At 37.8% G+C, this 27,834-nt stretch overlaps 2 protein-coding genes across 2 annotated transcripts; one reads left to right on the top strand and one right to left on the bottom strand.

Annotated features, from left to right (window-relative positions):
- Window positions 1-22,781, bottom strand: aven (apoptosis, caspase activation inhibitor). The gene is made up of 6 exons (XM_058379715.1): window positions 22,550-22,781; window positions 20,578-20,752; window positions 2,545-2,619; window positions 1,950-2,041; window positions 1,552-1,861; window positions 1-1,302 (listed from the first exon to the last, which is right to left on the bottom strand). The coding sequence occupies exons 1-6, from the start codon at window positions 22,745-22,747 to the stop codon at window positions 1,130-1,132; spliced, it is 1,023 nt and encodes a 340-aa protein (XP_058235698.1). The 5' UTR covers window positions 22,748-22,781; the 3' UTR covers window positions 1-1,129.
- On the top strand, window positions 11,074-27,815 carry chrm5b (cholinergic receptor, muscarinic 5b). Its single transcript, XM_058379714.1, has 2 exons — window positions 11,074-11,537; window positions 23,678-27,815. Exon 2 carries the CDS (start codon window positions 23,759-23,761, stop codon window positions 25,283-25,285), a length of 1,527 nt encoding a protein of 508 aa, XP_058235697.1. The 5' UTR covers window positions 11,074-11,537; window positions 23,678-23,758; the 3' UTR covers window positions 25,286-27,815.
- Window positions 27,816-27,834: the final 19 nt, after the last annotated feature.

Below are 27,834 nucleotides of genomic sequence, written 5' to 3' on the forward strand. Positions count from 1 at the left end.
TTCTTTTGACATTTTATTGCCTTTTATCTGCTTTACACTGCGCAGTGAGCTGTGAGAGCACACACCTGAGGAACATATTATTAAAAAGAATTAAATATATATATATATATTCACAAAATACAAAAAAAAAAAGTAAAACAATTTTTAAAAAGAAAAAGAGAGAAAACACAACATATCAAATATAGTTATCAGTGAATGATGCTAGTCAGGACCAGTTGGCCCTCTGTATTTCACATAATGCTAACAGGAACCTATCAGCCACTGATCATTAATAGCTGAAATATTTTTTTTTGAGTGAAGTATTCCTTAGACATGCTGAGTGAATGAACAAATATGCACAACCTTCTTTTCTTGTTATTCAACTAAAGAATGAACATTTATGATGCAGAATGTGCAATGCCTTATAACACAGTAACACAACAGGCGGCATGCAGAACGTCAAAAGGCAGAACATAGATCCATGAACCCATTCGATTATTTCATCAAAAGTCAAAGTGCCTTATGAAAGCGACTATGCAAAACATTTTTGTCCCTCCTCATATGTGTAGCAAGCCTGTATTTTAGATGAACTTACCTAGATTAGTTTTGTGGCTTTAGTTAAAGATGTTTAAGTAAAAATGCACAACTGCAGTTATTTTTTGTTTGATTTCTTTTTAATAGCCAAAGCTTACAAGCTTATGATCTGCGCTGGCGTTAAAGGAAATCGATATGACAACCCAAAGCTGAGAACATTAGGGTAACACACTAACAGGAACAAGGCAAAATTGTAAACCATTACTGGTTTGGCCATTTCTATGTATGTAGAAGCTTTGGTGAATTGTGTTTCATTTGGGAGAAGAGGACAAAAAAAAAACAATAAAGCGATCAATGCAATAAATCCTGCCTGTCATTTACTGCACAGATACACAGCTTTTAATCCAGACTGCACTGATTCACACCCCACACACAGTAATGGCTTCTGACTGAAAGCATCTGCCTTCATCAATAAGGCATCAATAAACATTAACAACAGGTTTTAAATTTGGTTAAAGATTCTGATATTGATGGAAGATGTCCTTAAGGATGTCCTTAGCAACATGCAGGTTCATGTTCATGTCTAGAACTGCTTGTCTGAGATGTGCACAGTTGTTTAGGAGATCATACTGTCTAGCCAGTCTTCGAGATCTTCCTCAGTCATCTCCTGCTTTGATGCACTCAGCTCAGATTTCTGCTGCAATTCTTCAGGCTTCTGTTGGTTTGTACTAGTCTCCTCTTGGGTTTTTCTCTGGTCCACCTGTTTTTCCATCTCTACTGGTGATGCAGCTGAAATAATCAAACAATATCAAGACAAAGTGACCATTATGTTAGGAATAACACTCAGGAGCGGGTTCTCTCAGTGTTTATACTCAGCGTTTTACTCAGAACTGCTATAATGAAAGGTACTACTCAGGTGTGTTGATATTCAATACAGTAGCACGACTGCAAGCATCAAGACATTCTGGCCAATCAGATTCAGGAATTTTAGAGGGCTGTGGTATAAGCACATATTAATGCATCAGTGTGAGCACTCACCTTTGCCTGAGGTAACAGATTCTCCCTGTATGGTGTCTGAGGTTGTTGGCTCAGCTAGAGAAAGGCCTGTGACAGGTCTCTGTAGTCCCAGGAGAAGATCTAGCTCCTTTTCTGCATCATCCTCAGGGCTGATTACTGCAGTGGAGGAGTGGGAGCACACGCTGGGGCCTGGAACAGACTGGACAGGTCGCGATCCATGTGAGCCTGCCCCGTGACCTGAGTGTGCTGGAGCAGGAGGCTTAAATCCACTGGGTACTGGATCCACTTTGTTCAGTACCGCTACAGATGGGAGCTCTACTGGAGTCGACTCCTAGCGTGACAAAATCAACTCAAAATAAGACACTGTATAACTGCTACTTTATTCTGCCAAAAAATAAAACCTGTCTTTTTTTTTTAACCTGAACAAGACTGGGCTCCAGATCAAGCCTCTGATGCAGTGGCAGCTCCTGAAGAGACCGAGCTAACACTTCCAGGTCTACAAAGAGAGCGGGTACCTGCAATCCAACATCAGTCTGTCAGTTTGACTAACAACATCATTAAAACCAAGACATTTAGGTTTACAAAATTAGTCACTGAGACAGCCTGAGTCACTAAGAAATAAGAAGGAAGCAAGTTAGAGTGCAAGGAATACATCCAAATGTGACAGAACCCTAGTGACTAAGCTCAAAGTAATTAACATATAGAGTATCGGACAACAAAAGGGATGATTTCATTAATTAATAAGTAGGAAATGTGAACTAAAGTCACTCTAAAAGAAAAAAGAAATGCTGTTCTCATTAGACATGTGCCTGGATGAAGTGTAGTATTGTATATATTGTTCATCTGAGTACATTTCAAGTATAAACAAACAAAAAAAAATGCAGAGTGACAAATCCTAGTTGCAGAAATATTAATCTGAGATATAAACTTACTATATTATAATGTTATATTTTACTGTTAAATAGCAAATATATCAAGTAAAGATAATCGGATGTATGTGTGTAGAAGGTGCAGGTACCTGATTAGTTCCTAGTGAATCCACCTCCCAGTCTTTCTCCTCAGAAAACCTGAACTGAGTGTAGGAGTCACCTAAAGTGGGGGAAAGTAAATAATGATTAAAATAACTGATATTTAATGAATAAATGTGGATAAAATAAATCACAGAAAATATACTTTGGTCTATGGTAAAACTGTGGACCAATCAGTTGAAGTATGATGATTATGAAAATCGTAGCATAGGACTGACATTATTTTGACCCCTGGTGCCATGTGAATTGAGGCAGAGTCAACCTGGAAGTGCCCACTCCCATTAGGATAGAAATTGCACAATATATACACTCATTATAAAATAAATGTAGAATCTCTAGCGGAACAGTAAGAATTCTACAGCCACGTGCACCTCATCTTCATTTACAACACAAAGCGACTTCCATTCTACAAAAAAGCAGTCAGAGATGACAGCAGGAGAAAGACACAGCTGCTGTGTCACACACAGCTGTGTGAGTGAAGAAGAGGATGTGCTGCAGATCTCACTCTGCGTGTGAGCGCATCTCAAAAACAAGCTTTCAGCTGCACCTCGCTTGCCAACTGCTGTTGGTGATGTTGCTTATAGAGACGTGTAGTAGGAGCAGGGGGTCAAGTGCACACAGCGCTCACACGCCTTTGCCTTTTTAATGCTTTAGAGATTTTTGGAGCGTGTTATTAAAGTGGTAAGCACAAAACAAATTAGTGTCAGTGAAATATCAAATGAGTGGGCATTCTACCAAGCTAGGCTGCCAGATTCAGGCTTGTACTGCTGTCCGTTTTCTCTGATTTTGTTTAATGCTCAATAAGGAATCAAATGAATGCTTGACTTTAAAAAATTTGACTTTTATAGTCAGTATCATTTTTTGTGTGTGGTGTCCATTTATTATTCGATAGAATAAAAAATATTTTACTTCCACCAATTAATATGGTCCTAGTACAGACAGACAGACAGACAGACAGACAGACAGACAGACAGACAGATAGATAGATAGATAGATAGATAGATAGATAGATAGATAGATAGATAGATCTACAAGAAATTTTCAAAACATAATGGTCCAAAAGTCTGAGATAAAATGCCATCAGAAATAAAAACAGTGTGAACAGCACAAAAACATTTAGATAAAATTGAGTTTATTTATTTTCAATAAATAATTTTGAGGAGGTTAAGACATCACTGGATCATACAAAGTTTACATACAGACTGAGACTTAAACAAAGGGATATGATGATGGTGGAGGTTGTTAAATCAATGTACTCTCTCTAGACTGTGAAGCAGACGTGCGTCTGAGGCTCCACCCTGTACCGAAATCACATAAATTGCATAAATCATAAATATACGCAATGCTGAAGAAAAAAACTAGGTACAACAGCATCTACTATACTGCTCATGCTGTTGGGAAGAGGACAAATTGAGAGGTCTCATTAGAAAAATTAAACGAACAGGATACTGATGACCTACAAAATGATAGACGCTCATTTCCAGCATTGTTAAACAGCTCGCAGGACATTTCCCCAGGAAACACTGGCACTCATTAAACTGAGCTTTATCCTGAGGACCGAGAGGCAGCAAACGGAAACGGCTAGATTTTTTTCTACTTAGACACAAGTGGAACTCAAAGCAATTAATACAAGCCATTGGTGAAAATCAGAGCACTAATTGCGATCGAAAGTCAGCCATGCATAATAATCTTACTTTTATTTATTAAAAAGAAATGCGGAACCGGCAGTGTAAATACAAACCCCTTTCCCAGACATTAACATAAATTATTCATTCAGACTATAAGTGTAATGGTCATCAGGAGAGACTCATGGGTTTTTTAAAGCTACATACAGTAACAGAAATCACAATCCACCATAGTTAAAGTTAGTATAATTATTATTATTGAGATCTTATAGTTATTATCTGTTGCCTAGTCTGTTAATATGAATGGTTTCTGTTTCATCACACTATAAATACAGTTTAAAATCTTTATGAAATTAAACATTAATGACATTCTAAATGTTGGAGAACCCATTAAATAGGTCAGTATTAATTACTGTTCTCTCTGATACAGAGTAACATGAACAAATGTTGAATACAGTATCTAATTCAGCTTAGCACTTTTCCCACAAGCAGTGCTTACACTAAAATGTGATATCTGGGTGTGACAGTCAGGTGTCCACATGCTTTTGGTCATGTACTGATATATTTAAAGCAGAACCAGGGATAAACAAATCAGTAGCCTGTACCTAGGGACAGAGATATTTGTGTCCAGGAGGTTAGTCTTTTACTCACAGCTGGCTGCCAGACAAAGAAAAAAAAAACTTTCCACTGAGTTATTCAATGCTCATGCTTGCACAACATGCAGACACTTCATGGTTAAATACACAGAGGAAATGACAGCAGTTATCATTTTTAGGAGTATTTTTTTTTTTTTTTTTTTTACGTGACGGCGGGAACATAGAAGCTCAATGCCAAAACATTCTCTAAATTACTTAAACAGAACTTTTGTCTATGACACAAGCTACACTAGAGAATTGGTGAGAAAAGAATAATAATCATCAACTTGTTTCTCTTGGCCTGTATTAGCATACTCAACTAACAAAACAAGCTCACCATATATGATCACATTATGTTACTTATTACTTCTTCGCCTAGCCGGAAGCATCCGAAAACACAGGACAGGAGATTTCACATGCTAGCTATTAGATTTATCATTTGTTCACCACTATTCTGCAATATTTTCTTGACATTCCACCAGCTGTGGATCACTAAGTCACTATTTCCACTCGTCTCTGATATCAGCTTGAAAAGGGAGAGGATGCTCTCGTGTGCAGGAGGTGAGAAGCCGCACAACTCAGCCAGGACTTATTCACATCTACGCCATCTGGCAAAAGCAAGCTGAGCATCTTGTCCAGCACCAGCTGCCTAATGGACAGTTTCAACCTCCAAGTCATCACATTTCTAAACAAGACTTCCTTCCCAAATCATTTCCCACACTGACACTTTAAACATGTTTTAAACTTGGATTTAACCAGAAATTTCGTCTGTTTTATTTCAACGTCTCTGTGCATTGTTTAAGACCTGCAGTTATTTTGCTCTGCAACACCTCGTCTTGTTATTAGACTTAATATGATCTACTGTATAATCTGCTGGATTTTCCCCCTAATATACGCTAATGATTAAATATAGCTTTAACTCGCTAAACCAATTTGTTACTTCTCTACATATGTGCTTCATAAATGCACTTTTAAAATGTAGCCACGTTCTGTTTTATTGAAGGAAAAAAGCCAAGCAAAATCTATAATAAACTGATTAAAGAAAAGATGATTGGTGGGATAATTTGCTGGTCCAGGGGCAGGAAATTAGAGCAGTAAAACCTCTTAAACCAACAGGGACCCAGAAAAGCAATCTTTACTGTAATCTTCAAACGACAAATAGCATGAAGATTAGATACTACATGATTGTAGGGTAAATGATATGACATGGCTTATGAAAAATAAAAAAGAGAAAGCGCGTCATATACCGCACTTGAAGAATAATTGCTGCTCTCACGGGCAATGTGTCTGAAGACCGGACGATGAAATGAACAAGTGGAACAGAATGTATGCGTTTGGGGAAATAAACTGCCCTTAAAATGACTGTTCCAGTGGACGGGGCTTAAGTACAGAGGAAAACATAATGGCCCATTAACATAGCGGTTACAACTCATAACTATCATCAACCAAATGACACTGTGCCACTGCGTAGGCAGACGAGCACAGATGCTTTCCAATTATTTTCTTTACTGAGGGAAGACAATGCTAACATTCTCTCTCTCTCTCTCTCTCTCTCTCACACACACACACACTTTAACTCAAGCACTGGTGAGTACCGCTGAAAATATCTGCTTATGCAACAGAAATCTTTTTATTTTAACTCTTCAGACTTCAAAACTAAACAGCAGTATCGTTTATTCAACAAACTAATCCATTAAACTTGGCTATGGCTTTCTGACATTAATGTAAGTCTTCTGTCTTAACATAATCTCTGTAGTAGGTTGTAACAGAGGTCCAGGGTAAAGGGGTTGTTTACTTATTTGTTTGTTTTACCTCTCCTACAGTATCTCTAGCTGTCAAATTCAGTATGGAAACAGCATAATGAATGTCCTGACAGCGTAGTGGCAGAATGCCGCCTACTACGGAGAAAGAAATTTGTATTCCAAAACCCGATCTGCATTTATAACCAATTCCCGACTTAATCAATTTAGATCTCAAGATGCTGATCTATATGAAATATAAAATATGGTTGAAACAAGTCTACAAAAAAAGTACTGGGACAGTCCATAGCGGCTTCATTAAAGATTGCGATTTTTTTGTTTCGCTAAACTTCTTGCCAATGTTTGAGCATTTAATCAACAAGTTTCTGTAACACTTGTGGTTACATATCCTCCAAATACTTTTTGGGGGTCACACTACATATTTTCCGTTCACTCAGCACGCAGAATTATTTCAAAATATTAGATACAGTAGATACAGACCAGGCTGTAAAACATCAGAGTAATCTTTTTAAAATTTTAAAAACATTTTTATACACCAAAAACACCAATTTTCGAGCAGTGACTCACGCAGTTAACACCTGAGGGAAGTCTTTTCGTGTCAAATCTGGGACAGTGTGTTGTAGTTGAACTTGCTGAGCAGCAGCCATTTTATAGTAACCTGATGCAAGTGATGGAAGGTTCAGCTGATGAAGCAGACAGAATCAAAGCCACAGCCCATCGCCTGAGGGTCAAAAACCTGAGAGGGGGCTACTCTCCTACAGGCACACTGTCAACAGCAATCATTCACAGTGCCTTCTCCTCGCTGCAGCACACATGGATGCTCAGACGTCTCGAAGTTTAGCCAGCCGTGAAACGAGGTTAGCCACGGCACAGACGGAAGGCTGAGTTAGTGCCGCCCAGACTACCACACCCATCGTATCAGGACTGATTCTTGCTCGAATTTTTATGAAGAACAAACAGTATATGCAGCTAGACAGTGTAATGCAAGCATACGTCAGCATCTCATTTTCTCCACTGGAAACTCAATACCATTAATAAACTGCTCATGTGCAGAACCAGAGTCCGTGATCGAACGCAAGATGTTAGTCGGTTACTACATGACTGTACACTGTATGCAGACAGACACCTGGGTTTCCACAAACAAAACACAAAATGGTAGATAAGGAGCCACAGTGTGTCCAGTCCTAGTCTTTGTGTGGCCTTTGACAACCTTGATCATTTTCCACCCATGTATTTTCATCTTCTATTTACTGTGTGTGTTTGTAATCTTAATTTCACCTCATTGATCTACTCGAGGTTTTCCTTTGATGGGCAAAGATGAAGCTAATTACAGTGAAGAGCCTGAGAAAAAAAGGACTGTCCTTTTGAGGGAAAAAAAAACACAAACAAAGAGGGGAAAGGAGTAATTTTCATCTTTTCATATTTTCTACACTTTCATCTTTAACTGTCTGGAATAGAAATTGTTAACATCGTATTATTTCAAGCAACATCAATGTCTATATTGGGATTAAAGCTTACACATATAGTATTTTTACACATATAGTACTGCCATTACATGCAGACAGCTTTCACTAAAACAGCTGCTGATGATTTCAGTATTTACAATCACAAACATTTTAACAATTCTCGACTAGTGCAATATGCATAATAACAGAGTTGCTGATATTTCTTATGGAAGGAAGCGCAAGCCAATAGTTTGGCCACCAAGGCACTTAAATAAAATAGTCCTCAAAATGTTTAGAAGTGCATCAGTAACTGTTTCTTCATTGAAAGATAGTGTTCATAAACATCTGCTTCTCACATCTAATTGCACTTAAAGGTGTTTTTAACAAATCAGACGTGTTCAATTAGGAATTCAGACTCGACCTCCTTACTTTGTGTCAGAGTACATCTAGCATGTTGTTATTTCATTAACATTAAATTAAAATCGGTTAATGTTAGAATAAGCCAACATTAGAAAAGTGTTATACTGTAGATATCCCCAAAATATTTCTAAAAAAAAAAAAAAAGTTAAAAACTGTACTTTTTTTCAACTGAAAGATTAAAACCAACAATCTTAACCTAAAGTGATAAAACAGGTCCTGCTACAAACTGTCAGAGTTAACTAAATACTGTTTTATTTTTTGCTATCTTGCACCGGTGTCGTACTGAAATACAACTGCTCATTGATTTCATTCTGCTTATTGACTAAGAAATTCTGGTTTTCTGTTGTTCTAGTTATTTAACAGTTCATTTTTAGTATTTCTGCACAGAAAATCCACATGCAAAGAGCCTATTACAAATTAAAAAAAATTTCAAGATCTGGTGGAGGGAGTCCGGTTTGGGGACCATAGGATTTCATCTCTGCTTTTTGCAGATGATATTGTCCTGTTGGCTCCTTCGAGCCAGGACTTACAGCGTGCACTGGGGCAGTTCACAGCCGAGTGCGAAGCGGCTGGGATGAGGTTCAGCACCTCCAAATCTGTGGCCATGGTTCTCGACCGGAAAAAGGTGGTTTGTCCCCTCCAGGTTGGAGGAGTGTTCCTCCCTCAAGTGGAGGAGTTTAAGTACCTCGGCGTTTTGTTTACAAGTGAGGGAAGGATGGAGCGTGAGATTGACAGGTGGATTGGTGCAGCGGCAGCAGGAATGCGGTCTATGTATAGGTCTGTTGTAGTGAAGAAGGAGCTGAGGCAAAAGGCGAAGCTCTCGATTTACCAGTCAATCTACGTTCCTACTCTTACTTATGGTCATGAGCTTTGGGTCATGACCGAAAAGACAAGATCCCGGATACAGGCGGCCGAAATGAGTTTCCTTCGTAAGGTGGCAGGGTGTACCCTTAGAGATAGGGTAAGGAGCTCTGTCACCCGGGAGGAGCTTGGAGTAGAGCCGCTGCTCCTTCACATCGAAAGGGGCCAGTTGAGGTGGCTTGGGCATCTGTTTCAGATGCCTCCTGGACATCTCCCAGGGGAGGTGTTCCGGGAATGCCCCACCAGGAAGAGACCCCAGGAGGGACACGCTGGAGGGACTATGTCTCTCGGCTGACCTGAACGCCTTGGAATTCCCCCGGAAGAGTTGGAGGAAGTGGCTAGGGAGAGGGAAGTCTGCTTCCGGCTACGGATAAGCGGGAGACTGATGATGATGATGATGATCAAAAGACTCTGTGGATTTGAAGCAAAAAAGGAGTTGCTTGGATTATTAGAAACTAATGATTTAAAAATCACATGCTTGCTCTCATTCTGTTGGTCAGTAGCATAAATGGTGATTCTGTAGAGGTATAACTCCAAACACAGACACTAATGCTGTTAAACCGCACAGTCACCATTTGTACGGATAAATAAAGCTTTGGTCAAGTAGAAGTCATGATTCAAATTCGGATGTTCATTATGGCTGTTATTTATCAGCCCGCTGTATCTGCGTCATGATGTAAAATCCATGTTCATCACAAAGCTCTCAGACTTCCATCACACGGCCATTTCTCTCGCTGTGCTCTTATTCCAACCTACAGCTGAAATTGTTCATTATTTACTGCTACTTTCTAATTTTATCAGTTGTCTAGACAAAGCAGGGGGTCAACCCTGGATTCAGTTGCACCTGTTGACTTTTTAAATTCATGACCTTTTGTGTATTTGTAAAGCCATAATATTGAATCTGATCATGAATAATTGAAGAATGTTGTATTGAATAACGAGCATCTGGCAGAATTTATGTCCTTAGGGGAAAGAGCTAGGAATACTCAAAGGGAAGGAAAAAAAACAACCCTGGACTTGTTTGTGCATGTTTTTTAATTAAGGCATGGTTTAAAAGATTGTTTAAATTGATTGCTTTTACTCGGGTTTTGATTCTGGGATTTCTTTTGCTAGAACACTGGTTATTATAGTAATGATGTGTACACCAGATTGGAAAATTAGCTAGATTTGCTATGGATTATGTTTTACACCCAGTCCTGCTTCTGCAAATATTCATATTAGATTTGTTTATGTGATCTTTCTTACTGCAAATCTGTGACCCCAAAAAGCCCCCCCCCACACACACAGGGGAAAAGAACAACAGCAAAAGATCGTTGAGGGCTGGTCAATCAAATATCGAATCTTGTGGTCATAAGTGAGTCCAAAGCAGACATGCCCACAAAAAAATAAATAAAAAGAAAAAAAGAACAAAAACAGCCTGTCTGAAAAAAGCCTCATTACTCTGGGTCATTATTTCAAGTCTTGGTCTACTTTATCTCTTTATGGCAGACTCTTTCCATAACACTAAAGGTGACAATCACTTTTTCGCATCAACCTCGAGGAGTCATGAATCTCAAGTCCTTTTGTTGTTCTTATACAATAGGGAAATGGCAGACGCTCTATATACAAGGAATTCCGGTAAAACAGTAGCAAATATTCATCTAGGTTAATTCTGTTGAGATCTGCAAATAACAGAATGATGGGCTGGTCTGGCTCTGGTCCTGATTATAACTCACATTAACCCCTCAGTTTTGTCTCTCCTCCTCATCCTTCTTTTTCAGGAGCTACATCACACTGACTATCCTTAACGATGACGAACAGCCCAGCCCCTTTGGGAATGATTCCCTCCCTGCCAGTCAGCTACATATGTGTATTACACACACACACACGCACACACACACACACAAACGCACTGATGCACAGATGAAGTGTGCAGAGGCTACAGTAGCAGCAGCAGCAGCAGCAGCAGATGAGCACCTGATCATCTCCCTCTACTGCCAGGAAGCATCTGCTCCAACCCTTCAGAACATCTCTATTCTTCTGCAGCCTAAAGACAGTCAGGCTTCATATTTTGCCTCCTCAGTATTTTTTGCTTTCGAGTACTGAAAACGAAAAAAGATGAAAGCTGTGAGGTGTCACAAAAAGGATACGTGGCAGGATGAAGTAAACGCTTTGGTGGACTTTTCCAGTTGAAGAGTTTTAGGATGAAAATCAATACAGAGATGGACAGGCAGGAGTGTAACCGGACATAATAGTGAGTACCTGTCCTGTTTTGTCTGTTTGTTTAAAAATAAAGTTTTCTTTTTAGCTTGTAGTCAAGAATGAATCTTATTCTACATACCTTTTTTTTTTTTTTTTTTTTTTTACACACAGGTATGTGAGAAAGTCTGTGACTGACAGTGTTACTCTTTTTGACACAAGACAGACACTTAAATAAGAGTCCTAAAACCTGGACACACGAAAGCAAAAAATCATTCAGTATACATAATTTATATCCAAGTCTATTACACACTCTCTCAAGCACACACTCACACACCTGAGTCCACTAGTAAAAATATGTCTATTTTGCATTCTTTTCTAATTTAATACAACAATTCTCATTCTAAATTATATGACCGACTACACCTTGAGTGAAAAGTAGAATCACTGAAACATTTTCATGAGTTTTAGTATTTGGAAATCTCATCCATTTTAGACTAAATCCATGAGAGTGTCATCTGAGCACATGCTTCGGTAGATTAGACATAGAAAATCTGACAAAACGGTGAACACTGTCAATATCACTATCACATGCACTTACTTTTAAATAGAGACCTAGAAATAAGGCAGAATTAAATATGGATCTAGATATTGTATCTAAATATTTAAAAACTCTAAAAACCTTTTTTTTTTTTTTTTATCTTAAATGAAAGAAGGAAATATTTTTTACCTGAAAAAGATTTTCATTGTTTTTGGATCTCACTGTATATATATTTGCTGAAAGGAAAATCAGATGCGTTTTATTATTATATGTTTTTCTATACTGTTCTTTTCCAGCACAGAGATTTTTATGGTTTTCACTGTTTACAAAGCTGGTCATTTTAAATTCTCAGGCAAACAATAAGTCCAAAAGTTGGTGCACTAACAAAACATTACTTAAAACATAAAGGTTACTAATTAGATAATAAATTAGTAATTAACCATTCAATCCAAAATATATTACAGATGAAAATCCAGTCATTTAGGCCTGATTCAGATCCTTGTTCTTTGTGGAGATGCAGCGTCAGAAAGCCACAATCAGTATTGAAAGGTGTGTGTGTGTGGGTGTCATGTCTGTTCAGAGGCACTAAATAGCCAAAGCCATTAAGCGGACCATTGTCCTGAGCGCTCTACCCTTAGCAACAAGGCAACAATTACATGAGCATGGCTTGGGTAACACTGCTGAAATGCAAACTCCCCTCTAGAGAGAATTGAATTTTATTTTGCTAAATTTAACTTTGACCGAGGAAGCGATAACCGGTTCCAAATCGACTTTTAATTCGCCCTCGGAGGGGCACGTCTTAAACGGTGTTACTTGCATCATAAATCCCTCGCTGTGGTGACACCATTTAATTAAGGGGCTGCTGATACAATCACAGAGGAGCGTTTCCTGGTAAACGGGCTGAATGTGCTCAGTGAAAAGATCACTGTGTCTCCATGCGACAAATTCTCCATTCCACAGGAGAATGCCTTCAGCGGCGCAGACGTCTGCAGATCAGAATCGAATTATTTCAAATTCTAAATTTGGGCTTAAATCAAAACTCACAGACTGATACAGAGGGAATCCTTTAAAAAAAAAAGGTATGGAATTGAAGTCCCATCAAATAATGAATGACCCTTTTAAAAGATGAAGAAATGAAACCTGGTTAAAAGTAACGGACATGAAAAGTGGCTTTAAATGGAATTCAGTCAAAACAGCTAAATTCATTAGTTAGTTCAAATTAACAACAGGATTTCAGTTCTTGTTACCACTCATGCCTTTCTTCATCCATAACTGCCTGTAATTAACCTTAATCTAAAATCATTTTAACTGACATCATGGACACAACAACAATTAACTGCTTCAAACCACATTTTAGGGCTTTTCACACTTGAAATTGTTAACCCTGGGTCATCCTAAACCCCGGAAAAACAGATTCCTGGGTTATCTCTAATCACGTTTCACACTGATCATATTATACCTGGGGTTATCTGTTAATCCTGGGTATTCGTTAACAGATGTTTCACACTGTACATTACTAAACCCCGGGTTAATGTTCTTATTTGCATATTTGTGGCGTCATAGTCACTGATTGGACGAAAAGCAGGCAACCCGTTTACCCGACATGCGTTTCCTGTTTCCATGATATGACATGAGCCTCCGTGCTCAATTTCTGATTGGATGTCTGTTGCGAAGCGTCCAGCAGCAACAAGCAAACACCGCTCCGTTTCACACTTACTCACAAACTTCACACAAACTTAGCACCACGATGCATGGTTAACTGTGCAAACGCAGTGCTAACCCTGCTCCGGAGCAGGGTTTCATAACCCCGGGTAAAAAGTGCTAACACCGCTTTCAAATTACAAATGTGAAATGTTTCCTTACCCGGGGTTAAAAGCGGCGTTTAGAACGACGATAACCCGGGGTTGAGCCCTGTGTGAAAAGCCCTACTGTAGAGTAGAATTCTGGATGGTTTTTGAGTATAGGTGATATCTTAGAAAAATAAAAAATGCTACAATAAAAATACATAATAAATGAATGAATGAATGAATGAATGAATGAATAAACAAATAAACAAACAAACACACACATATAGTAGGTTGGTAGTAGCCTATAGCATGAACTAATACACAGAAAATTTCCTAAAATACATGGGTACGTAAATGTTAGTATTGTTCTAGTATTAATTGTTGGCAAGACCCCTCCTGTAAGTACAAAAATAGTGTTGTATTTAAGCAGTGATTTATTATTATATACAAGTTCTAACAAATTACACATTTGGATGATTAATAATCGCAGTTACTGGCTCCTGAGTGCAGCAGCTAAAAAGCGTTCGCTCTGTTGTTGGGAGATCGTAAGTTGTAATCAGTTCTGGTCAGGAGATGCTCACAGTGACACCAGGCATTTGTAAGGGCACCTGTACGCTCATGTATGTAGAAGAGGGCAGATGGTGCTTTGCTCAGAGTGTGTAACACTGCCTGTGATGTAGTATGTTCACTTCATCCTCTGTAGGAGTTTAAACTTATTTTCGATAAGACAAGATAAGATAAGATTCCAAGATGTATTCCAAAGTATAAAATATATTCAAAAATATAAATGAAATATAAAAAAAAAAAATACTTGCTCTATATAAAAAGTATTGAGGTGCTAGGGAACAATGACCATATTGTACATATTGCACATTAGTCAGTGTTAATGCTTTTGAGTGGATAACAAGATCAGAGGGGTTAAATTACATTACTTGCTTTTTTTATTAAGTGGTTCAGCATGTTTCTGGCTAATTAAAATATGAGACTGGGGAAGCACTTTAAGGCTTTGAAGTAACTGGTAGAAAAGCTATTACATTTATTATTCGTCCACTTCTGCTTCTAGTCTGTTCCACAGTACTATGGGTGAATGATACGAGGCATGGCTGAACTCACAGCTGGGAGCTAATCAATGTTTGGGTAATACATTTGAGTGCTATTTTTTTCATATACATAATGTTCTGAGTATTTGTCCATTTGCTGTAAGAATACATTACATTTGGCTCCCTTCAAGCAGATTTGTATTAGAGGATGAGATGTGTACACACCACTGCCAAAGCAGAAAAGGTCAAAATATTGGCCAGTGATATTGTCACAGTAACCTAAACTAGATCTGACTTTGCCCTTTGTGTGTAGCTCTGAAGTACTTCAGTGGGATAAGAAAAAAGCAAGAAAGTGGTTCACAGTCACTGGAATCTGAAGCTTAAGTCACATATTTCAAATAAAAAAAAGAACAAATTCTAGCCTGTAAAAGCCCTTCCTCTATATACACACTTGGGAGAAAAAGGCATTCTTCAAGTGTCATTATCCTCTTAAAAGGGTACGACTTTTACACAATTTCTTACAAAGGTGTACTATAACAATCCAGCTCTCGTCATATTTCCAGCTTTAATTCAGATCATAAAAGAAACATGCACGAGAGAGAGAGAGAGATATTAATATTGTGACACTGCTGTACTCTTAGATTAAGCAAAGCATCCTTGAGGAGATATAACGGTTGTAGTTCTTCATTACGGTCACTAAACCTATCGATGGTGCGAAAGGTCTCGGTAGGACAGAAAATAGTGCTACTTGCTCCAGTTTCTGAATTACACCTCATCAGGCAGACATGAGCTCAGTATCCAGATGTTCTGAGGACTGAACAGATTCCTGGAGTTATTGATTTTCACCCTCTTCATTCAACACACAACTACATGTGGAAATTGCACACAATTAAGGGTGTAACAATGCACAAAAGCCTTAGGTTTCCATTTTGGATTGACTAAAACAATCAACAGTATAGAAGAGCTGCAACATAATGAAACAGTGATGTGATTCATTCAGAATCTCAGCAGAACTAAACAAAATAACAAAAAGAAGAAAATCTCTAAATAAACAATAGTTCTCTGGCCAAGATTTCAATGGTGTGCAGGGTTGCCAAGTCACAGCATTCAACAGGTGCTACAAAATTTCAAAAACATCTCAAAAACCATACAAAAAGTCCTGAACATAGCCCAAAAATTTCTGGTACACCACATCTTGATGAGCTAAATTTTCTACCTGCAAACTTGTTTCAAAACTAGCACAAATTACTGTAAAAACAAAGAGGAACATCTCAACTGGTTGTATCCTAAATCAGCCAGCTCTCTTTAACACAAACTGTGATGCTTTTCCAAGGTTTGTACGTCAACCATTTTTAGTTCTTGTTTGTTTTGGGGCGTTTCATTCCCCCTTTCAAGAGGTGAAATGGCACTCAGTTGGGTTAAGGTCTAGGAATTGACTTGATCAGCTTAAGACCTTCCACTTTTTCTCTTTGATGAACTACATTGTTGCTTTGGCAGTGTGTTTTGGGTCATTGTCTTGTTATTAAAGTTCCTCCCTAGTGTAGTGGAAGCATTTCTCAGTAAATTGACAGTCAGATTGTTTCAGTAGACTTCTGAATTCATCCTGCTGCTACATCATGAGTTACACTATCAATAAAGGTTAGTGAGTCCATCCCAGAAGCAGCCCAAAACCAAGCCATGAAGCTTGACCTATAAGCTTCTAGGTTTTAGATCATGAGCAGATCTTTTCTTTCTCCGCACTTTGGCCTTTCCATCACTATAGCGAGGTTAATCTTGGTTCCAAAGCTTTTGTGGCTCATCTCTGTATTTCTTTATGAAATTTAATCTGACCTTCTGACTCTTACTGCTGGTTTGCATCTTGGGTTATGGTCTATATTTCTGCTCTGGAAGTCTTCTTCAAATGTTGGATTGTGAGACCTTCACTGCGGAGGTTGTTGGTGAGGTCAATGATTGTTGTTTTGGGTTTTTCTTGTGATAGCTGTCGCAATGTTTCCATCATCAGCTGCTGCTGTTTTTCCTTGGTGAACCTGTCCAATATCTGTTAGTACACCAGTGCTTGCTTTCTTTTTCAGGACATTCCAAAGTGTTGTATTGGCAATGCTTGTGCAATGGCTTAGATTGATTTTTTATCTATTCTCAGATTCAGAATGGCTTGCTTTTCTCCTATGAACAGCTTTCTGGTCTTCATGTTGGTTTATCCTTTTTAACATAAATGCAGACTGCACTGGAGAAACCCATGGTCCATGTTCTTTAACACATTTAGATATCAATATCAAGACATGAAAGCTGACATTCGGACCTTTTGTCTCATTCATCTTTTGATCTCAAGCGCAAAGGTCATCAGTGTAAAGCAAAAATAAGTATTGCGCTTTCAGTACTTTAGAAGGGAACTGTATAAACATTGTTTATGGTGGTGAATAGAAGGATGCATTCAAGTGATCGGACAAGTGAACAGGTCTTGTTAAAGCTAGATGTTACCTATAGTCCTTCCAGTTTCCATACCATTTTCCCAAAACAATTATTTTGTAGATACGAAGCCTCATCTTCCCTAACCTATAATTATATCCAGCATTATTGCAGCGAGCACTACAGCCACTTCAAATCCCTGATACAGAAAAACTAACAAGCAAAGCTCCCAGTCACATTCAGGACAGGGCTGTGAAAACACACTGTTGTGCTGGAAATGACCAGAGTGCTTGTGTCCAATTCCTGATTTCAGTTACCATAGATAATGCCAACAAATTACACCCACATTCAATTAATCAGGCCGCACTAAATAGAGTGGCGGTTTCATGACACAGGAGGTGACTAATTGTTCGTGTGGGCAAAACAAACACAGTTGAATAATAGGAATAAGAAGCACACTGTGCTTCTGTGGGTAGAAAATCGCAACTAAATACAGACGCTTCTCTCAGCACGCAGTTGAATATAAATGGAAAACTGTAGCACTAGATGCTGTGAGCAGCAAAACGGCTTGATACCAAGATGAGGATATGAAGAGAAGAATGCCTTTAATTTGTATTAACATGAAAGTTTGAATAGACTAGTGTTAACTTCATTTCATAATATACCAATGCACTCTTTCTGGGAGAGGGAGTTGGGGGTCTAGAACCCTAAATAACTGTTTAGGACTGTTTTATAGCATGGCCGTGCTGAATTCTCAATTCTGATTGGTCAAAAGGTGTTAATTAACTTGCTATAACTTGCATTTTTTGTCTTGTTTCGCAGAGGTTCCACAACATTAAACATGATTATACATAGATTTTTTAAAAATATTGTGATTAAATGTAAATCACTGGGAAATTCCTTTACATTTCAGGATGTATGGTTATATCTAAATATTCAAAGGTGGTAACAGCACCACACTGCTATGTTTTCTTCCTTGCATGAGTGATATTGTTCCCTTTTGTCTTCATGGCTTGTCAAGAAGTTCCTCTTGCTGCTGTTGCCTCTGGCTTACTCAACAGGGATCGCCATTTTTGTAAAGAAATATTCAGTGTGTCTTCTATGTAGAACCCTAGAACATGTGATATCATTTTTTAAAAAATACTTTCAGTCAGTATTTCTTTAAAAAGCAAGAACTTTTAACCTTATGAAGATATTTCTATGAGTGTATGATGGTAGGCTATGAGTAAAGTAGTCTATATAAAGGAGTTATACGGATCATTATTCTATAATGTTTAGATGAAATTAGGAAAGCATTATTTTTGGCTTTTCACTTGATTTACGAAAGACATTAAACACATTAAAAAAATTTATCTAGTTGGTCTTCTTTTTAAAGGCCAAATTTAAAAAGAAACAAATAAAATTGCATTTTATAGTGATTTGGTAAACAACTGAAGGTGTAGAATAATAATCTTTCTTAACAGCACCATTTACAAGCTATTCTAACAGTTCCTAAAATACATAAAAACACGACCATAAAATATAGAAAGATGCAACAGATGAATAAATTCTTTGTACAATAACCTGGAAGATATATAGAACATTATTTTATAATGTATTAAATGTAAAAAAAAAAAAAAAAAAAAAAAAAATCTGTTCTGAAAAATTACTTCTGGTTCAGGATTCTTGTTTGTGTTTGAATACACTTCCTGTCAGGCCATCAACGATCCTGGGGACTGAGCTTTGTGAGCATGTGCAGAAATCATTCCAATCATGAAAGCACCCAACTGTTTAAGACATAATCTTGTGGGGAAAACACTAATCCTAATCCTACGTTATGCAATTTTAAGTAACATGCTGAAAACAGGGATATTTGGGTCTGGGGTCACGCCATTAGGTCACGCATTCAGTACTTATAGTTTCTCTGCTGTTTCACAGCAGTGTTCAAACAATTCCTGGTGTTAAACTGCAGCATAACCTCTAACAGAAATCCACAAGAGGGAGTTCAACACCACTGCAGAAAAAACTTTACAATAAAGCAGATGCATAGTCCTGGTGAGTAGCCGTGTGGTTGTTGTGGGGAAATGAGAGGCAAATGAAGCACAGGGTGGAAAAAAATAACTCTAGAGAAAACACAAGACAAAAGAAGCTTGTTTTGCTGTTAAATATGACACCAAATGATTACAATAGATAACGATCAAGTATTAACTATTTACAAAGACATCAGATTACTCACTGAAGGGCCTTTCAGGTGTGTACTGTATATCCAGACAGTAAAGCAAAACTAACTAAATACACAAGTAAAGCCAAGAGTTTAAAGATAAATTACTATCTAGATATTCATCTCAAATTAAAAACTGGCTTCCTGTTTAAAGAGATGAAACAGCTTACATAATAGAATAGGAGACTTTGTGTAGAGAAAATAAAACATTCAATTATGAGACAAAAAAATAATCTGCCATTGTGTTTTGCTTGTATTTAATCAATAGTAACTTAATATAAAATAACCTAAATAGGACAAGCATAAAAATAACCACCAGAACATAAATCACCATAAACACCAGAACATAACTATTAACCAAAACCCACTGATGTATAATAACAATGTCTTAGTTATAACAGAAGAATCTGAATGAACAGATAATGCTTTCTAAACAGACACGAATATATATGCACCTAGGAGGCACACTAATTATTTCTCATTTCGTTTAGAAAGGTTAGCGGGGCATTTGGTTGAGACGAACAGTGGACATCAGTTGCACGAGCAAGTGGGTTTTACTTTCATGTAGGAAAAAGCGTGTGGTCAGATATGCAGCTTGTGAGACAAAGAAAGACCTTTAAAATTGGCTACATTTTTTTTTTACATTTTGGAAAATAAAACCAACTAAATTCAGTATAATGTATTGTAGAAAGGTACTAATCTAAATAATAAATTAAAAAATAAATGATTTTAATGATATAATTATCATATGTACTGTACATATGTAATGTCTACAATTGTCATACTGTTCTTTAATCCTTCAACTTAAAATATCCAACTATTATTATAGAGTACAGTGTATAATTTGTATGTCAGAAAGACTTCTGCAGAATATCAGCAATCCTATTTTATATTCATTTTCCCTCCTCGGAACACTCTTCCAAATCACATCCTGCTGTGCAGCAAAAATGAAAGCTTTGCCCAGGGGAGTTTCTTAAAGACCGACAGCCCACAGCAGGCTCTGATGACTGAAATAATCCTAACCCGCTGTCGTCTTTATACCCCGGTGTGAGAGCATTATCTCAGATGTGGCTCCACAGCAGGACAGACATTTTAAAGTGATGAGCAAGTGCAGCTCTTACCTGCGGAAGTCAGGAGGACGTGATAGTCTGTCCCTCTCTGCACTGGAACATCATCGTTCACCACCTCTTTCTCCGTTTCCTCATAACGATCCCAGTTAGACTCCAGCTTTCTCCTGGAATAGGTTGCTGGCATCTCATCTTCGATGTTTTCTTTGTCATCCTGTTCATCTTGACCCTTAAAAATACATTTCAGATTAAGTACTAGTTGTACTGCAGCAAGCTGTTTTATTACTATTATTATTATTATTATTATTATTGTTTTTTTATTATTTGATTAGTTGTGGGGACGTCCAGCTCCAGCATCTCTGATTCTGAGATTGAGTGCCCATGGAATTTCTGCACTCCATGTTTTCTGTGGGTTTTTCAGTTTTCTCCTCTTACTGCACATAAACAGACGGGTAGATCGACTGGCAATAAGGGTGGGCGATATGAAAAAAAATATATCATGATTGTTGTAGGCATTTCTTCAATACATAAGGTCTATTAGGGTTTATAGGGTTTTACTCACAATATGCCAGCAAAACAGTAGTGCTGCATTTAAAAAACACGATTTCTAAAGTTTTCCTAATCTTCAACTGTCCAGTTTGATGGCCCTATGCTCATGAAATCCTCATGGGTAACTTGAACCAATTTGGCCATTTTCCTCTGACCTCAGCAAGGCTTTTCCATCTGAATTAACTGCTTCTTAATTTAATGTGTTTTGCTTATCGCACCATTCTGTGTAAACTCTAAAGACTGCAGTGTGTAAAAGTCACAGGAGATCAACAGACCGTCATCACCAACCTCCATGACTCGATCAAAGTCACAGAGATTACGATTTTTCTTCATTCTGATGTTTGATGTGAACGTTATCTAAAGCTCTTGGCATGACTTTTTGCATTGTGCTGCTGTCATATGATTGGCTGGTTAACTGCATAAACGTAAAGATGTAAAAGTGTTCCTAATAAAGTGGACTGCCATGGTATATACAATGGTTAGCCTTTACTAACCTGCTGAGATATTTATCTGGTTTGAGTTGGGAGGAAGGAAGGAAGTTAGGAAGGAAGGAAGTTAGGAAGAAAGTAAGTTAGGAAGGAAGGAAGGAAGCAAGTAAGTAAGTAAGGAACTAAGGAAGTAAGTTAGGAAGCAAGTAAGGAAGGAAGGAAGGAAGTTAGTAAGTTAGGAAGGAAGGAAGGAAGGAGATTAGGAAAAAAGTAAGTTAGGAAGTAAGTTAGAAAGGAACTAAGTTAGGAAGGAAGGAACCAAGTTAGAAAGTAGGTTAGGAAGTAAGTTAGAAAGGAAGGAAGTTAGGAAGGAACTAAGTTAGAAAGGAAGGAACTAAGTTTGGAAGTAAGTTAGAAAGGAAGGAAGTTAGGAAGGAACTAAGTTAAGAAGGAAGGAACTAAGTTAAGAAGGAAGGAACTAAGTTAGGAAGGAAGGGAGGAAGTTAGGAAGTAAGTAAGTTAGGAAGGAACTAAGTTAGGAAGGAAGGAACTAAGTTAGGAAGTAAGTTAGGAAGGAAGGAACTAAGTTAGGAAGGAAGGAACTAAGTTAGGAAGTAAGTTAGGAAGGAAGGAACTAAGTTAGGAAGGAAGGAAGGAAGGAAGGAAGTTAGGAAGTAAATTAGGAAGTAAGAAAGTAAGGAAGTAAGGAAGGAAGCCTGAAATGTGTTCAAATAGAACGAACAGTGCATAAGATAATTATCCTAATATGTGGGCTAACTGAATAAACTGAATTACAAGACATTGAGGTTGTTTATATGAATCCTAGGACCATTTAAACAGACTTTATTTACATCCTGTTAGCTAAACCATTCACATGGCCAGTTAACACCGGATCCTAAACTACTCTCTTGACTATATGAGTATTGCCCTACACTGGCTGTGGAGATGGTGTTTATTACCCCACATGGTGCAGTATATTAGGAAGCAAGTCGCAGATTGAAATTCCGTCATTATTTAGAGATTGAAACTTTGCCTGAACGATCACTCACTCCGCGAGAAAAGTCGCGAGCACCAGCCTCAGGAAAACCCCGGCCTCTTCCGCGATAATGGTCCCTTTTCCCTCTTCCGCGGTGATGACCGCCTCTCCCGCGACCTCTCCGATCTCCGGTAAACCCGCTGTCCTCACCGCCGGCACTGCCGCCTCTTCTCCAGTGACCACCACGTCCCCTGCTCGGTCTACCCTCCATCACTGAAAAAGCAAACACCGACTGGACTGTAACTCCTGGGTGTTACACTAAAAACATTCCCCGATTTCCTAAGATAGGTTCCACATAGAAACTGCACACTAATGACGGCCATATGCACAATATATACCTGTACAATAAAAGTTTAAAAACACAAAATTGTTCATTAACCCTCTACATTACGCATTATAATAAAACTGAAAATAAAAAATAAAGGTTTACTAAAAATAAAATAAACATAGTAGTTAGTTAAGTATTTTGAATTTTGGAGTTTCTAACGAATGAGTAGTATTGAAACAATGGATGTTATTATAGGGAAACAAATGCATAAAAATTAAAAGAGCAGTCTGCATAGACAACAAGATGCAGTGCATGAAATGTGCATGGTTTAATTATGATTATGATTATTGATAATTATGGTTTTGATTATGCATGCCACTCTACCCCCTTATTCCTCACCAGCATCGTCACCATTATCTTCTTCCTCCTTCACATTTTTACTCTCTTCCTATAGATTTTACACCCTCACTATACCATACCTTCATCTTCACCCATGTCAACATCCGTAGTTTTGCATTCTACACGTAGGGTTGCATATAAAGTTCCTCATCAGTAAATGCCTCATCATCTTTATCCACTGGGAATGTTACCTCTGTTTTATACATTTTATTACACTAAGTTTATTTGAACAAAGACATATATTATATTACATGCATAATATTCATGACTATAATGTGTGTTATGTATTGTATGTGCCTGATATTTGAATAGTTTAAATAAAATAATATAAAATATTAAAATTATTCTGGGAATTTTCTTTACTCTTTCTGCAAAACCTTGTCTCTGAGTATCTCTGATCACCTTCTTGCAAGGAATAATGTATACCTCAAAACAAAATGTTTGTGACTAAATCATTCTCTTTTCTAATTTCAGGTTAGCCACTGCTAATTCAACATGAAGCACAAAGAGGACTGTTTATCTGACGTTTGCTCCCAGTAGACTATCACCAGAAAGATGGATGAACCACTTCACAACTCCACAGCAAGTGGGAACACATCAGTTGTCCCATCAGTTCCATATAATCTTTGGGAAGTCATCACGATTGCTACCGTGTCTGCTGTTGCGAGCCTAATCACCATAGTGGGAAATGTTTTGGTGATGCTTTCTTTCAAGGTGAACAGTCAACTGAAGACAGTGAACAACTACTATTTACTAAGTTTGGCTTTTGCAGACCTCATTATTGGAGTGTTCTCGATGAACCTTTACACTACATACATTCTGATGGGATACTGGTCTCTGGGAAACTTAGCATGTGATCTCTGGTTAGCTCTGGACTACGTAGCAAGCAATGCTTCAGTAATGAACCTGCTGGTGATCAGCTTTGACAGATATTTCTCCATCACGAGGCCGCTTACCTACAGAGCTAAACGAACACCCAGGCGTGCTGGTATTATGATCGGCTTGGCGTGGCTTATATCCTTCATCTTATGGGCCCCTCCTATTTTATGCTGGCAGTATTTTGTGGGCGAGAGGACAGTTCCTCCAGACCAGTGCCAGATTCAATTCTTCTCAGAACCTGTGATTACATTTGGTACAGCCATAGCAGCCTTTTACATTCCTGTCTCCATTATGACCATTTTATACTGCAGAATCTACAAGGAGACTGAAAAGCGTACAAAAGACTTGGCTGAGCTGCAAGGGACCACATCTGCAGATAGGCAAGACAACCCAAAAACACAAAGGCAACGATCTTGCTTTGCTTTCAGCACTGACCGGAACAGAACACATGGCTCGTGGTCTTCATCAAACCAGAGTAACATGACTAAGACCACAGCACAGTCTGAGGACATGTGGGTGAAATCAGATCACGCTGCTGCTCTCAATAGCTACACATCCTCTGAAGATGAGGAGCGTCCTGTATCAGAAGCAGCATCTCAAGATTCCTACAAGAATCAGGATGAACCGTTGAACTGTTATGAAGAAAGCCACTATCTTGCTAATTCCACCAAGTATTGCTCACAAAAGAACAAGAAATGCATTTCCTACAAGTTCAAGCCAGTCCTGAAGAACATCAGCCCACAAAAAGCCAACAGTGAAGCTGTTACACATCCCTGCCCATCATCACAACAGGTAACACTTACATCTGCGTCCCCATCGGCACAACCTATGGATTCCAGCCTCAAGAGTCAAATCACGAAACGGAAAAGAATGGTTCTCATCAAGGAGAAGAAGGCAGCTCAGACCCTCAGCGCTATTCTCCTGGCATTTATTCTTACCTGGACTCCGTATAACATCATGGTGCTGATCTCCACCTTCTGCTCCGACTGCATCCCTCTGTCCCTCTGGCACCTGGGCTACTGGCTGTGCTACGTCAACAGCACCATAAACCCAATGTGCTATGCCTTATGCAACAAAACCTTCCAGAAAACCTTTCGAATGTTGCTCTCCTGCAAGTGGAAGATGAACCGAGGAGAGGAGAAACTGCACTGGTGTGGCCAAAACCCACCAATAACTAACAAACTCACACAGCAAGCAGACTGAGTAATCCATGTTGCAAAACATAATATTTTAGCAAATAAATATCTTGACTATAGTCTAATTTATCTCATATTTTGTCCTCACATATTTGTAGGCGTTATTCTGATTTCAGTTTTTCATTTTTCTATTTTTTAATAAGCTTGAAATATGCAAAAATTCTGCCAACGGAACAAAACAATTTCAAGCTTGAAATTCATAAAGAAATTCTAGATATACTGTTGCTAAATGTATGTAAATTCATTTTTGCATTTGAAAATATAATTTTCTTCAAGGGAAATATTTCATAAATTTGCCTATATTCAAGATAGTTTTCACTTGCTTTAATATTCCCAGTAAAATGAAGTGCCAGCTATGTGGACGTCCTATAGCGTGTGTGTTGTTATATGCTAATGAGTTTTGCTGTTGTAATGTATTGTGTTCTGCCTAAAAAGAATTAACATTCTTTTTGTAAATGTTTTTCTAAGGGCTTAAGGACACACTTATTGTATTTCACATTTCACAATATCTGACTCAAAATCATATCATATTTTGATCAGTGTATTTTAATGAAAGCATAATGAGCTTTCATGAAAGCAAATGTGCTTAAAGTCTGTTTAAACTCACTGTTACAAAAAACAAAACAAAAAAACAAATCACTGGTTATAGATGCTGATTTTCAGTTGTTAAAGCAGCCACTGACCAGTATTTACTTCGATATAATCATGTGGCAGCAGAACAATACATAAAATCATACTATTGTACATGAAAATCCCAGGAAATTAGCAGTTTATGAAATACTCCAGCCATCCTGAGTTGTTGAGATCAATTTTTCCCTTGTACTAATGTTTGTAGCTCTTATTTTGTATCCGTATGAATGTATACATCGTGCTGCTGTCATAAGATTGACCGATTAGATCACTGCATTGTGTAGGTGTTCCTAATAAAGTGCTCAGTGAGCGCATGCTTTTGCTGTAATCAGTAAGAAAATACAGAAAAGGAGAAGAAAGAAAGAGCAAGACCACAGTAAAGTGTTTATTATTTAACTTGACATGATATTAAAGTCTAACGTGTCAGAGCAGTTCAAAGAAGAATGGAAGTATAACATTAAAAAAGCAGACATGAGCAGTTTGGGTAGCGCATGGCATTGTGGTAGATTCCAAAAAAGGTTTTCCAATGTTTTTTCCAAACTATCTTGTCTCAGCGGGCCTGCATTCATGTCAACATAGCTGTGTATCACAGGATATCAGCACTTTCTGAAAAAACTGACACCACCAATGTCACTCAAGAGTACATTTCCCTCATTCTGATGTTTGATTAATTGAAGCCCTTGACCTGTATCTGCTGCCTGCCTCACTGCATGAATGAGCAGGTGTACAGCTGTTCCTATTAAAATAGCTGGTGAGTGTATACACTATAACCAGTAGACCTGTACTGTAGCTACGTAACACGGTTGCAAGACAAAGTTTTAATACATATCGACAAATGAAAAGTACAAGGAATTTCTTTTAACCAAACAAGGAGTGTGTTGACATTCACAAACATTCCTTTACTATCACAAGCAACAAAATAGTAATCTCATATATTCAGATAAGAATAGAGAAAAAAAATTTGTAGTATAAAAGCTTGTATTTCCCTTTTGGAATGTGATCCGAATATTCTCCGGTAACCCTTTAACCAATATCGTATTCTCTAAAGAGACTTTAGATCCTCTTAGTGCTAAAATTCCACATAGATTTAGAGATTAGGACCAGAGATCAAGTAGTGATATTTTTATTTCCTTTTGGACTAGCAGGCTCTTCCTTTCTGCAAATGTCCTATATTGTTGTTGCATTCATTCATTAATGTATTCCTTTAAAAGTATTGTTCAAGGAATAATGTTGAAATATGTATGCTGTTTTAATCCACAAACCCTGGGGGGGTGAAAACATTTTCACTCACCTGTACACAAGCTACTTCTTTAAATACTGATCATTCAGAATAACACATTAACGTTGTATTGTGCCAACTGTTATACATGAACATATGCTACGACTGCATCCAATTTTTTAACTGATTTTTATTTTGTTATATTTAAATTTAGTAGCCTCGGATGCCATGTTATAAAAACTTACCTTGGTTTCTAAGTGCAGCTTGTAACAATGTGGTTTAATTTGCTATGTGACAAATGTTGTTGTAATACATTTGTTGATATAAAAGTGAAAAAAAAGAGCCTTTCTTTACAAATGTCTGCATGTAGAACAGTAAAGCTCCAATCTCTTCATCATCCAAACTGAAGCATCACCATTTAGATGTACCAACACAGCAAACTATATAAAAAAAACTTCCTACAGCGTCATTTATGAGACTTATATTATGCAGTCGTCACTGCAGCAAAGTGTGTTACACCAGACTTAAGATCTCCAACTAAAATGTCTTGTGAATTTGTATCTGATTCAAATAAAAGTATATGTTGTCTTCTGGGAAAAATGGGACTCATAAATTTACACAGAGGAAACAAAATATTCAAAGACACACACAAAATGTCCATTACAATTTATTAGCATTCAGTTTAAATATGTTTATATTTCTTTGCT

Source organism: Hemibagrus wyckioides, linkage group LG25 (assembly GCF_019097595.1).
Source record: "Hemibagrus wyckioides isolate EC202008001 linkage group LG25, SWU_Hwy_1.0, whole genome shotgun sequence".
In the NCBI taxonomy this organism is placed as follows: domain Eukaryota; kingdom Metazoa; phylum Chordata; class Actinopteri; order Siluriformes; family Bagridae; genus Hemibagrus; species Hemibagrus wyckioides.